Source organism: Carlito syrichta, unplaced genomic scaffold (genome assembly GCF_000164805.1).
Source record: "Carlito syrichta isolate Samal-C Ts95f unplaced genomic scaffold, Tarsius_syrichta-2.0.1 Scaffold308809, whole genome shotgun sequence".
Classification (NCBI taxonomy): domain Eukaryota; kingdom Metazoa; phylum Chordata; class Mammalia; order Primates; family Tarsiidae; genus Carlito; species Carlito syrichta.
In genome coordinates, this window is record NW_007252905.1 from 499,921 (window position 1) to 513,318 (window position 13,398).

At 38.6% G+C, this 13,398-nt stretch overlaps 1 protein-coding gene across 1 annotated transcript; it reads left to right on the forward strand.

The window, feature by feature from the left end:
• The first annotated feature begins 7,422 nt into the window (after window positions 1–7,422).
• On the forward strand, window positions 7,423–11,542 carry SPX (spexin hormone). Its single transcript, XM_008065832.1, has 6 exons — window positions 7,423–7,642; window positions 8,044–8,124; window positions 8,276–8,333; window positions 8,867–8,929; window positions 10,563–10,646; window positions 11,402–11,542. The coding sequence occupies exons 1-6, from the start codon at window positions 7,637–7,639 to the stop codon at window positions 11,458–11,460; spliced, it is 351 nt and encodes a 116-aa protein (XP_008064023.1). The 5' UTR covers window positions 7,423–7,636; the 3' UTR covers window positions 11,461–11,542.
• The last annotated feature ends 1,856 nt before the right edge of the window (window positions 11,543–13,398 follow it).

Genomic DNA, 13,398 nt, shown 5'->3' on the forward strand with positions numbered 1-13,398 from the left:
TTGATGGCCAAGTATATCTTTATTATGAAATCCTAAAAATTTAGCATTGCAGAATAATCCACCTCATTTTTTTAAAAGCCTTAAGTGCAATTTTTTTCTTGCTTATAAAATGGTCTTCACATCTTTTAAAATATACTCAAATACAGATAGACTTCAAGTAAGCAAAACCTTTTTAATTTGAGAACTAGTCAAAAAATGCTACTTGCCTTGGGCAATATGCTATTTTTAAAATCATACTCTAAGGTCTGCTAACCATTTGGTTATTCAACAGACATTTTCTGAGTACTTCTTGAGAACTTAGTCCTGTGCTGAATGCAGAAGATCCAGGAAAATAAAATGTGGCACCTGTCCATGAAGAGTTTGTAACTTAAACATTATTTGTAAATTCTTAGCCTCATTTCCAAGTAACTAGTACTACAAACAAATGGTGGTAGAAAAACTTGTGGGCTAAACACCCTAACCTCTTGTTTTTTACCAGTCGAGAGTTTTGTGTTTTTTTAGGAGATTTTCTTTTTTAACGTAAGCCTAGGAATTCAGAATTGTCACTGCTGTTCGTAATGTGCTTTTTTATTTTTTATTTTTTTTTGAGTCAGGGTCTTATTCTGCAGGGCAGTGGCACAGTCATCATTCACTTGAGTCTCCTGAGCTGGGACTACAGGCACGTGCCACCATGCCTGACTCATTTCTTGATTTTTGTGGAGACAAGCTCTTGGCTATGTTGCCTAGGCTGGTCTCAAACTCCTGAGTTCAAGCAGTCCTCTCACCTTGGCCTCCCCAAGTGCTGGGATTACAGGTGTGAGCCCAGAATTTCAAATGCTAGAGGCAGTTGGGACAGTTTACTGAGAGCTGCTACAATTGCTACCATTAATTGCAATATTTAAAATTTAGAATTTAGAAATTAGTGAGAAATGCTTAAGGCTTTTTTCCCAAAATGGAATAAAAATATAACACTTAAGTATTTGTCACCTAATCAAAACCACTTAACATCTGCAGTTTTTGATGATAAATTTTGCTAAGGCCAAAAAAAACCACTGGCCACGTACTACCACTTAAAGTACCCAGTATTTGTTGAGTTCAGTAATTTCACTGCAAATCTTGGCTATTGTCAGGTGAACTGGAAGTCTAGAGTCTGTTATTAAATATCCAGCATATCTCACTAACCTTGTACTGGGCTGAAAGAGTCCAGCCTTTGGTCTTTTGCTACCTGTATCCATGCGGGAGATTGGACACAGGCAGCATGCCTGAAATTCTTCCAACAACTGACAATGTGCTATTCTATGACCTTAACTTTACTCAACTTTCAAAGACTAATTAAAATATCACTTTCATTTCATCATATCTTTTCTGACCTACTAGGCCAAGACAGCTGTTCTTTGTCCCCTTGTCCCATCGTAGAACTTTCCACTTGTTTTGTATTGATTTGGCTACGAAAAGGATTGTTGAGGTTCAAGGTCTCTTCTTAGTTTGTATCCCAAATTTTGCTTAGTAAATGTTGGTGGAATAAATGAAAGTTAATTTTTCCAGCTCTTCTGTTGCTGCCCCGCTCATTACCTCTTATGTGTTGAAATCAGCCTCATGGAAGAAGGTGGTGTGTATCAACCATAAGTTGAATCTAACAATCTGGCCCCTGCAGAAGTCTGTATTTCTGCTTCACATTCCTTATGACTTGAGAGGTTGACATTACTGCACCCAGCAAGTTGTCAGTAGAGAAAAGAGGAATCATAGGCAAAGGAAAGACTATTCTTGCAGATTGGCTGCCCTTCACTAGAAAAAGGGAGGCTGCTGAGGAGACCGGGAAGACTCTGCTCAAGTTTTGAGGCTGGTGTGAATCATTGACTCGGTTTTCCTGTCTTTTTCATATGAAATGGAAAGGGAGTTTTGGAGTTTTGTTTTCCTTTTTCAAGATAGTGACTTTGTTTGTCATTGGAGTTGCTCTTATGAAGAATTATCCTAAAGAGAAACTTAAGAAATAAACTTAACTGAAGAAAGCCAGAAATAATACTCTGCAACAAGAGAGGTTACTTGCACAACAATCACTCACAACGCTGATAATAATGGGTAATTGAGTCCCTGAAGAATACCTTTTGGGTATGATGCTTGTGATCCTTTGGTGCAGCTGTGAATTCTGTGACATTAAGACTGGTCTTAATGATAAAACACTAACTACCATTTAGTGTCGTGTGAAGTCAAAATCCTAAGCGAAACTCAGGATTTACTGCAATTGTTATGAAGGTTAAAAGAATGAATTAAAAAATGAACATCAAAGAGCTTTGTCAAATTTAAAGTGTTATGAAAATATTATGTATTGTCATGAGAGTACTCATATTTCTGGCCTAATGACATAGATGAGAAGTAGGACCACCCTCCTGTTTGATGATCACACCTACCAACAGCTAGTTGCTCACCCTAATTCACATTACAGAATTATTGGATCATTCTTCATATTTCTGAGTTATCGATATTTACAAGACTCAACAGCTCCAAAGGGCTATCAGTGTTAGTATTTTGATGCTTCCATCTTTATTCAAGAACGTTTTTGTTATTTTATCCTTTAGCTTTGCGCTGCTCTTAGATAACACACTAGTCCACCATTAGCAGCTAGGCGGCACTGTGAGTTACCCTGTAGTAACGGTGGCTGTACATTAATTTATATGCACTATTCTAAGTCATTTTGGAAATAAGTGTTAAAATGTTATAATCCAGAAAATAGTATGAAATAGGTGAACTTGAGCCTTCCCTGCTTCACTTTTCTTTATCTACTCCCCAACTCTCTAAATAATTCATCTCTTGACTTTCCTCAGAAAATCATGTAATTCTAGAGAGAGGATCTGAAAGGGTTTGTAAACAGAGAAGAACTGCAACATTATCTGTCCCAGGATGTGAGTGCTTTGGGAATCAAAGCCTTAAGTAAAAGGAAGACTGGGTATAGACCGATGAATGGCTTTCTTGATGTCCCTAAAGCCTCTCCTGAAATTGGTAGCCCTTTGGGAAAATGACTTCTTCCAGACAACTGGCCTACAGTAGGGCTGAGTGGCCTTGCAGCAAATAAAGCCAAGGAAGAAGATTAGACCTATGTCCTCATTCATGCTGTGCCAACCCAAATTCTCTCTATTCTGTCACCAGTAAAGTAATTTGGATATTTTGTACTATAATAGCCACATTGTACAGGTAATCTTAGCCAAGACAGCAGCTGTTTTCCACATGAACACAATCACTAACCTTGAAAGAATGCCTTTTAAATGGTGATGGGTGATCGTTGTTTAAATGGGACCTGGACATCCCACTGTCAACTACAAGAATCCTCATACTCAGTGATGAAGGCAAAAGGGTCTCCACTGAATATGCCTTTTAAAATGGTTTAGGAGTCAATTTGTTCAATATCCACCACTTGATCATGCTATCTGCAGAATAAAATCCAATGACTTTACCCATCTTTTTGTTTGTTTTATTTACCAAATACTGTCACATAGCCCATCTATCTCTTGGTTTAGACCTGTAAAAATCTTTAAAGTTCTTGATTTAACAAAAACATTTTATTCAGGGTCAGTGCCCTTTGGAAATCCTTTTAGAAGAAACAGGCTGGCATGTTACTCTTGAGAAGATTGCAATATTGAAAACATGTCAAAACCATTCCATTCAGTTGTGGATGTTAAACTTGAAAATGGCAGCTTTGACGTAAAACATCTGCCTGTGAATTCATTAGCTAAACTACTATAAACAAATCACAGTTATTTTCCTTAAAATTTTAAGTTCCAAACATGTTTTATTGGTGATTCATTTTCCTGTTCCTCTTCCTAAACTTTTGAGTTTTAGGTATGGAGAGAGGAGAAAGACATTTTACTTATTTGTTATGTAACCTAGTAATTGGGTTTCTCTTATGATTTTATTATATAAAACATAAGCACAGCATATTTTATTGCTTTTATAGCTCTTTTTTGAAGGAGCATGCTACAATCCGTTGAAATTAAAATCCTAAAATTTAACATTTAAAGCAGTATTAAATTTTATTTAGTTTTGGTTAAGCTTTTAGTTTTTCTTTTTCTTCTCTCCTAGGACAGTAGAAATAAAACACTACACTAATGACTCTGGCTCTTTTTTGGTTTACTTCTTTCTTGAAAACAGTAAGTAGTTCTCAAGTTTCCACCTACAAACTACTTTCTATATTCCACTCTCATTCACTAACCAAATCTCAGTTTCCTGTCTGCATATGACTGTCAAACCTAAATAGCGCCCAAATTCCAAAGCATTTGCCAGTAGATAGCATAAGCAAGTAGATAGCATCAGCTGCTCAAACTGATCCCAAGCGAATCATTTGTGTTCTCTCCTCAGACTCCCTGATGTTTCTATGTCTATTCATTCTCCCAGCCACCACAGACTCTAAGATTTAGTTTTCATCACTTCTTATATTCCCTAAAGCTTTGTTACTCAAATATCCAAGGATCGATTGCACCTATCACCTGGGAGTTTATTAGGAATACAAAATTTCAGGCCCCAACCCAACTATATTGAATCATAATCTGCATTTTGACAAGATTCCCAGATAATTCCTGTGCACATTAATACCTGGCAACCTCTGCCCTCTAGCTGAGAAGAAAGGCACTGACTGCTCTGGTCTTAATGTTTTGTCCCTCCAAATTTTATATATTGAAAACCTAAACCCCAATGTGATGTAGTGACCTTTGGGAAGTGATTAGATCATGCCCTTACAAAAGCACCTCAGGAAGTTTTTTTTGCCCTTCCCACCCATGTAAGGACATAGCAGAGAAGTCAGCAGCCTGCAACCCAGAAAAGGATCCTCATCAGAACCTAATCATGTTGGCTGGTACCTTGATCTTGGACTTCGCAGTTTTCAGAACAGAGTAATGAATTTCTTTTGCTTATTCGCTATCTAGTTCACTGTATCTTGTCATAGCAGCCCAAATGGACTAAGACAGGAACCATCTCTTTTGATTATGGTACCTTAGCATATCATGGGTACTCAGACCCTTGTTCAGTTTCTGCCTATGTATATGTATATGTATAGCTCTTTCAACTGAATATCGGTATACTTTGGTTCCTCTCTCTCTTGCCTTCTAAGAATTTCCTTTTCCTGTTCCCTTCCTTCTGCATCGTCAATTTCTCCTCTACTGATCATTCTCATCAATATATGTGTCTTATAAATGGTTTCTTAGTTGTCATCAACAGAAACCAACAAATCTGTCTAATTTAATAAAATCTTCTTTTGAAAGTATGATGGCTTTTGAGAATAAAATCAAGATTGGAGTCATTGAATAGTGAATAAGATATGAGGAATTAAAGCCAAGTATGAGCAACCTTTTTTCAGAATGTCACAAAAGAGGGAAAAGAAACAATGAGTTTTTTAAAGGCAAGATATCTGAGTTTGGTGAATATTTGTTATTCGTTTTGGCCTTCTGGTAGCATCCACAACCTTTTGTTTTTATGAAATTCCCCAAATTCTCTAAATTATGAATTATGGAATTATAAATCTCATTGGGAGGCAGAGTCTTCCTTCTATTGTACAAGATGCCCAGTACTCGCTTGTCCGGCCTCCTCCTATTGGTAGTGTGTGGGCACATGACTTGGGCTTCACCAATCAGATGTAGATACTCAGAAGAGAACTCTGGAGCAGGAATAGAAGTGCCCTGGTAAAGAAGTGGTTTTAGTAAGGTTGAGTTTCTGGAGCAGCACTAGCTACAGTGCTAGTGGCAAATCCCAACATGCAATTCTCAAGGGATGATAATGTCAGCCACGGTTTCCATTTAATAAAGTCTTCTGTGAAAAGAAGTATCCAAAATCCAGTGGATACTTTTTGGAACTCATGTTGCTTGACTTCCCAATATTAAAGTTGATGATTTCTATCTTTAAGAAAAACTATAGGCTGGTGATCTCTTTGCCCAGCTCTATAGAGTTTTGCATTTCCAAGGGCCTATTTAGTACTTCCACTTGGATATCTAACATACATTTTAATGTTAGTATGTCCATAAGACAACTCTTAATTTTTCTCTTTTAAGTGGTTCCTTAAGAAGTCTCTCCAATTTCAGTAAATTGTTTCATTTACCCAACATTTAAGGTACAAACCTAAGAATCACCTTTGATTTATTTTTTTCTTATACTCTCATATCCCATTTATCCACAAGTGCCATATTTTCTTCCTCCAACGTATACTTCAGACTTAATTGCTCTTTCATTCCCTGCATGTGCTGCTCCAGTCTAAGCCATTGTTATCTTTTGTTTATAACCGTATTTCTACGTGTTTCTTCCTCTTGGACTCATTTCAAAGTTCTCTTCCCTGTCATCCATACAACTTTGCCTCCATTGCCCTCTTTCCCATTCCTTGAGCAAGCCAAGCTCTTTGCTGTCCCAAGATTTTGCTTTCCTTTTTTCCGCTGAGAATGCCTGGAAAACTAATTCTCACCCTGATTTATTGTGTGACTTTGCCTTATCCTTCAAGACTCCCCTCTATTTTTGCCTTCCCTGATGTAGTTCACCACTTACTCTATCAACATCATCTTGCATATTTTTATTAATAACTTAAAACATTCTGTAATTATAGTAGTCCCCACATATCTGTGCTTTTACTTTCTGTGGTTTCTCATGGTCAACCACAGTCTAAAAATATTAAATAGAAAATTCCAGAAATGAACAGGTGATAAATTTTAAATTGCACGTTGTTCTGAATAGTGTGATAAAATATTTCACTGCCCCACTCCATCCCATCCAAGACACGAGTTATCCCTTTGTCCAGCATGTCCACATGTATTTTCTTTTTCTTTTTTTTTTTCCTTTCTTCTTTCTTTTTTCTTTCACTCTAGGAGAGGACTAGGTTGCAATGTTTTATTACTGCTCACCCATTATTCATTTAATAGCAGTCTTGGTTTTCAGATTTTTAAAAACCTAGTATATAAGTATACGTGATACATATAAATAAATAGATGTACTTTATTACCTGTTTTTTAAATCAATTTAGAGTGTTTCTGTCCTTAGAGAAAAAATGAATTTGACTAGAAGGTGTGATCAAAGCAGAGACTCTCTTTTGAGTGCATGTTTGTGTCTCTTGAACTGAAAGGAAGATGGTCTGATATGTAGAAGGCATTCAATAAATATATGATAAATAATTGAATGGAAAGCTAATTAAGTGAATGACTGATGTTAAATTCCATTAAGATCCCCTAACCTTTTCATTTCTACCCCAGTGATTTATCTTTATCCACCAGTGATAGCTTGATAGCTAGTTACATAGTTTTCTTACATTCATTGACTTTTGATTCTACTTTGGACTATTGATTGTTTTCATTAATAATAATAACAACACAGTGTTTTGGGTAGCTAGTAAGAAAAGCAAAGATAATGATGCCAATACATTCTGAATGTCTCCTGACTGATGTGATCAATATCTAAATAAATAATGTCCACCCATCAATCATCCCTCTACTTCCTGCTATTGATTCTCCCTGGAGGAGTCATCAGATTCTCTCAGTCTTGGTAACTGACAAGATGTCCCTGTGGACTCCTTAACTCTATTCCATATGGGGAGGGGTCCTTGACACCAAGATTTTAAAAGCCCCAAATTCAGAACAAAATTAGAAAACTCACAGGTAAAATAGTAGTCATTGTAGGGTTCTGAAAATAAGTGGAAATGATGGTAAGTGGAGGTTCTATTCACATGAGACTTTTTAGCTATTTTATAAAAAGTGTTATAGATTCTTACCCTTTTTATGTTTAATAAACATTTTAGAGGATAAAGGATGTTTGAACAATATGCCTTTAGAGTAGCAGAATCATATGATTTTACTCACAAAAAATTCACGTAAGAATCCATTCTTTATTTGGGTGAGGTAATGAAAATAACCTCATTTAGAAATTAATATTTCGAAATAGTTTTAAAAAGTGGACTCTGAATTAACTAGAAGGTAAATTGGGGAAATACCTCCGTATACTGAGTATTAAAACAGAACATAGCAACAAGTAAGCGGTGTGAAATTGCCCAGGCATCAAGGAAGGAGGCACAGAAATGACCCTCTTTGATTTGGTCATTTTACGTAGGGCCTCAGAGGTCTGGCAGCAACCATCTTGGCCCTTTTCCTGGTGTTTTCTTTCCTGGGAAGTTCCAGCAGCGCTCCACAGGTAATCAAATGCAACAGACAGGGCTCCTGGGTGCGCTTTGGATGCCCATTTACTTTTTTTCTTCTTACTTTTTTTTTTTCTTCCTTTTGCTCTATGGGAGGGCTGGGATGCAACGTGTCATTAACCGCTCTTCTCTTCTCCCGGGCTTTAGGGACTGTTTGAGAGAAGGAACTGGACTCCTCAAGCTATGCTCTACCTGAAAGGGGCGCGTAAGTTCCAAATACTTTGGTCTTCCAACAATAGCAGAAGGGTGCATGAATCCATGAACAGAGAGATGGAGCACTATGGAGAGAGAAGAATATCGCGTGTGTTCCCTTAAATATCCGAGGCCGTCCTGGTCTCTGTTTATCCAAGAGACGGGTAGGTGAGGGAGGGTGGCGAGGGTTTAGACCCCCTGAGTATTAGAAATCCTCCATCCTACACTGGGGGGTTGCGGTCTCTTGGTGCAAATGGGGACGCTGAAGTTGCCTGGGAAACGCCGCGCCGGCTGGCGACAGCGACCTCCGCTCCGAAGAGACCCTGGCAGCCTCCGGCCGGGGACCAGGGTTCGGGGGCGGGCTTCCCTCCCGGTGTCCGGGGCGCCTGGCTCAGCCCCGGCTGCCACGCGCGACCCCGACGGGGGGAAGCCGCTCCGCCAGCCGCTCCACTCCCGGCCGGCAGACTGCGCGGCGCCCGGCGGCTGTAGTCTAACCCCCGACTGTGTTGGGCGCCGGGCGCGGAGCCCGGTGTCTCGCCTTTGCAGAGGGGCGCCGCTTCATCTCAGACCACAGCCGGAGGAAGGACCTGGCTGACAGGCCAGCGCCGGGTGAGTGACAAGGGAGCAAGGGCGCTGAGCCCCTTGGAGCGGGATGGGCACGCAGGGCCCTCTCCGCCCTGGCGGAAAGCCATCTGAGCTGCCCCAGGAGGCGGCGCGCCCGGGTCCCTGTAGCTGCGGCGGCGGGACGCTGAACGTCGCAGCTGGCTATTCGATTCGTCCAGCCCGCCACTGATCAGGGTAGGGGCGACCGAGCCCGGTGCTAGTCCCCAGGCTTAACTGGATTTCAGTCGCTCAGCCCCGCCTCTGGCCACCCGGGGGTGCAGAGGTCCCCAGGGAGTTAGTTAACCGGCGACAGGCAAGACCTGGAAAAGGGTTAAGGAGGGGATAGAAAGCTGTGCAAATGCTTCTAGAAACGTACCTGAGTGTCTATGTAGGACTTTCACTCAGTTTTCTCTGAAACATTATTAATATTAAAATTCGAACTTACCTAGGAACTTGAAAAGTATACTTCTATTTTGCTGCTACAAAGAGCCATCAAAAAGATTCAAAGACAAAAGTAGCTAAGTAGAGGCTACAAAACATGGGGACTCAGGACGGGGTTCTTAGCTTCATGATAAACCTTTCTGTGTCACTGGATTAAAGCATAACAATGCAATTTGATAAAATGTTAAAATTGAAATGTTTTAAGCATTTTTTTAAAAAACTTATTTTGAAAAACAACAAACACTGTTGAACACATAGTAAGCGCTTTAGCAAATTTTTGTTTAGCTTCTTCAGGAATGCAGTGTAATTAAGCTGATTCATTTTATGAGAGTAAGATTCATTTTTTCATATCAGTTGCCCGCAATTAAAAAATCATGGAGCCGGGCTCGGTGGCTCAGCTTGTAATCCCGCGCCTTTGGGAGGCTGAGGTGAGTGGATTGCCTGAGCCCGAGGGTTCGAGACCCGCCTGGGCAGCGAGACCTCATCTCTACAATAAATCAAAAAATCAGCTGGGCGTGGTAGCGCATGCCTGTAATTCTGGCTACTCGGAAGGCTGAGGTGGAAGGATCGCCGGAGACCAGCAGGCGAGGCTGCGGTGGCCGGGAGCGGCCACTGCACTCAAGTCTGGGCGACCGAGTGAGACTCCAACTCAAAAAAAAAAAAAAATCATGGTTTGTGTCATATCAGAACAGATTGTCCTATGCCAATTTAGATTTGAAATAATTTCACATACTTAGCAGACACTCCTTCGGTCAAATAATTACCTTATATGTGACCAGGAAAGCAGTTTATTACCTCAAAGTACTTTTGAAAGAAGAGAAGAGGTGATCTAAGCTCCACACAGGATCACATTCATACATTTCCTCACAGACATTCATTTTAAGCTGTGAAGGGGGAAAGTTCTCATGGGCTCTTAATATATTAATCTTTCTTTCTTGAAATTCTCTTAGTATATAGTTTTAAATTCTCTTCCATATTGTGTATAAACTTGACATAAACAATTGTAAGTCATTTTCAAGGGAAATGTGATATGTCTCCATTTGTAAAAATCAGTCTTCTGTGTAAGAGGCCCTTTACTTGAGGGTCAAAATCTATTTCACAAGGTTTTTCTAGTATTCTAGCATACTAGCATAGAATTTATCTGTATGAATACTTAGATGCTAACAGAATATGGTTTTTGTTGTTTTTTTTTCTTCAGAAAGACGAAGCCCAAATCCCCAACTACTAACTCTTCCAGAGGCAGCCGCCCTATTACTGGTTTCCTTGCAGAAACCACAAGAAGGTACAAGTATAGTGACCTCTTTCAGCTGTAAGACAGAGCACCTTTGCTTAATTTTGGGATTCTGGTTGCGTACAGTCCTCTTCCCCAAGAGATTTACAGAGATGTTTATTGTGTAAAGACCAGTATATTTTTCATTAAAGTGAGTACCAAAAACATTTACTTGGTAAGACTGAGGAATTTTATGAATTTCCCAATCCGTAGCCTGTTGTAAACTATTTCTTTTTGAACTCTTAAAACTGAAAAAGCTTAAAGTCTAACTTCATTATTTTATAGTTGAACAAACTGCGAACAAAAAGATTAAGTAATCACAAACCTCACTATTGAAAGTTAAAACACATGAAATTACTGGAAGTCAACCATTTTTTAAAGCACAACAGTTAGTTTCATATGGTTCACTCCAAAAAAGATACAGGCAGAATCTGACTCCAACTCAAAAAAATAAAATAAAATAAAAAATAAAGTATTGCACTAGAAAGTTTAACATGGTGATAATGATAATATGATAATAATAAATGAAAAATTTTGTGGATATGGAGAAGAGTTAAATTCAAGGTGATAGAGACAGTCCAGTGAATAAGGAGTGTAGGTCAGTAGTTCTGGTTACATCAGAATTACCTGGAGAACTTAGGGAGAAAACATAAATTTCTTGACCTTATGCCCAGAGATCCTGATTATGTCCTACTTGAGTGAGGCCCCAGAATCTGTATCCATAAGGAGTTCTTACAAATTATTCTGATGATTTTTTTTTCTTACAGATGAGGAAGAAAATTTTGATCAAACCAGATTCCTGGAAAACAGTCTGCTAAACTGGTGAAAAATGTATCAGATTATGCTCAACTATAGTTCTATTCTTGTTGAAAATATGAACCATGTGAATAAAACCCTTGGACTCCTTTCATTCCACTTGTAATCTTAGGAACTTGCATAGCTAGTTTTATTCTTTCAGAAGTGAAAAAAGTATAGAGCACTTGACTGAGAACATCACCATCTTTTTTCATTGCTTTGGATTCTGTTTAGATCATCAATATTTAGATCACTTTGTGTTTAATATACTCCTCATTTGTAATTATAAGGCTGCAGACTCTGAAGTGTTCTTTCCTTTTGTTGCAACCAGTACCTGTCTTGGTCTTAGTTGTTGATTTTTATTGTCACTCAGCAGAGATTCTCACTCTCTGTTTTCCCCTTTTCTCATCTCCAAGGAGGTGGGAAAAGAGTGGAAAGGATGGCAGGAAGGGAAGGGGCATAGTATGACTTTCTATAGTTCATCGAGGAGAGGTAATTGTTAAGAAGGAAAATTGGATGACTGGGAAGAAGCCCTATGATAAAAACACTTCATTGTTTTTGCTGAAAGGGAACAATCAGTGAGGAAGAAGTTTTGCTCAAGAACCAGAGCTGAGAGTTCCCCTTGTGCCCTTTGGGGCTTTCCCTGAATTCAATTTAGAAACATGGATCTAAAAGTTACTGGAAAAAAGGCAGATAGAGACATACTTCGATTGTTTATGTATTTTATAAAGGGAACAGACCAGTTTGTTGGTTTTCTTTTTTTAGCAGTAACTCATTTTCTATGGCCAAACAGACTCAAATACTGTGCTTACTATAATTGTCTGGAGTTCTAGGCACTTGACATCATAACCTTAAATAAAGGTACCCTGATAAGTACGCAGTAGTATGCCTAATTTATTCCTTTTCAAAGTCAACTTGGGGTTCAATACCATCTGAATACATGCACACACACCCACACACACACTCACACACACACACACACTCACACACACACACACACACACTTCTATAGCAAGCATAATAACTTACTTATTAGAATTCTAAGTATGACCATATTACTGGTTAATGTCATAAGTAGAAAGTATTGTTAATTTTTGTCATCATAGGTATATAGCTGCTGTTTAAAAGTCAAAGAATATCTTTATGTAAATATCTTTGTAATTGAAATTGCAATTTCAATGTGTTATGTAATCAAAATCCTGCTTATAAAATTGGTCTGTATCTTATTTCATAATTGAATAATAAAATTAAATTCAAGTTAATGTAACATTTGCCTCTGTCCAAAAATAACCTGTGAGCATTAAAACAAATCTATGTGGCATTATACTTAGCATCTGTCATTAATTATTATTTGATTTGAAAGTGGATTTACTAGGCAGTGCATACATCAAATTTATTGAAAATTATTTACTCATCAGACATCAATGTGTGCATATTGACTAGTTAAATGGCATGTTTATACCAAGAACACTTTCAGCATCTATCTTATGAAATAACTCTTCCCACAGCTAACCAGAACAATCTCAACTATTTCACACTAAAATATTGTTTTAAAAACCTGTCTAAATGACCAAAAGCTGTTAAAATATAGCTGAAGTATTATAAATACTCAAATTCCTTGACTGTTTTGCCATACAAATGTGCTGATCAGTTATGAAGGTTCTTCTTCCCAGTTTGCTACTACTTTCCAACTCTCTTAAGGTGTCTTGGCAATTCTCTTTATTTCTCTCTTTCTAAAAAACAAGGTGATCATAGAGTTAAATAAATGTTCACATTGTATGATTTGTGTTCTAAAATGGGAAAATGTCTGTCTTCAACATAGATACACGTAGCATAGATGCCCCCACCTCCAAATGGGATTTTCAGTCACTTTCTGCACAGTTCCAGTTTCCCTTCCCATCTTTGCCTCTGTATCCTACCTCCCCTGTGGCTATCTAGCCTTCATCCTGGGCTTTCAATCTCTCTTGGT

Bases quoted from the DNA above. Each gene is read 5' to 3' on its own strand.
- SPX (XM_008065832.1), top strand. The intron at 8,334-8,866 runs GTAAGTTCCAAA...TCGCCTTTGCAG, and splicing joins GCTCTACCTGAAAGGGGCGC to AGGGGCGCCGCTTCATCTCA. The intron at 10,647-11,401 runs GTACAAGTATAG...TTTTTCTTACAG, and splicing joins CTTGCAGAAACCACAAGAAG to ATGAGGAAGAAAATTTTGAT.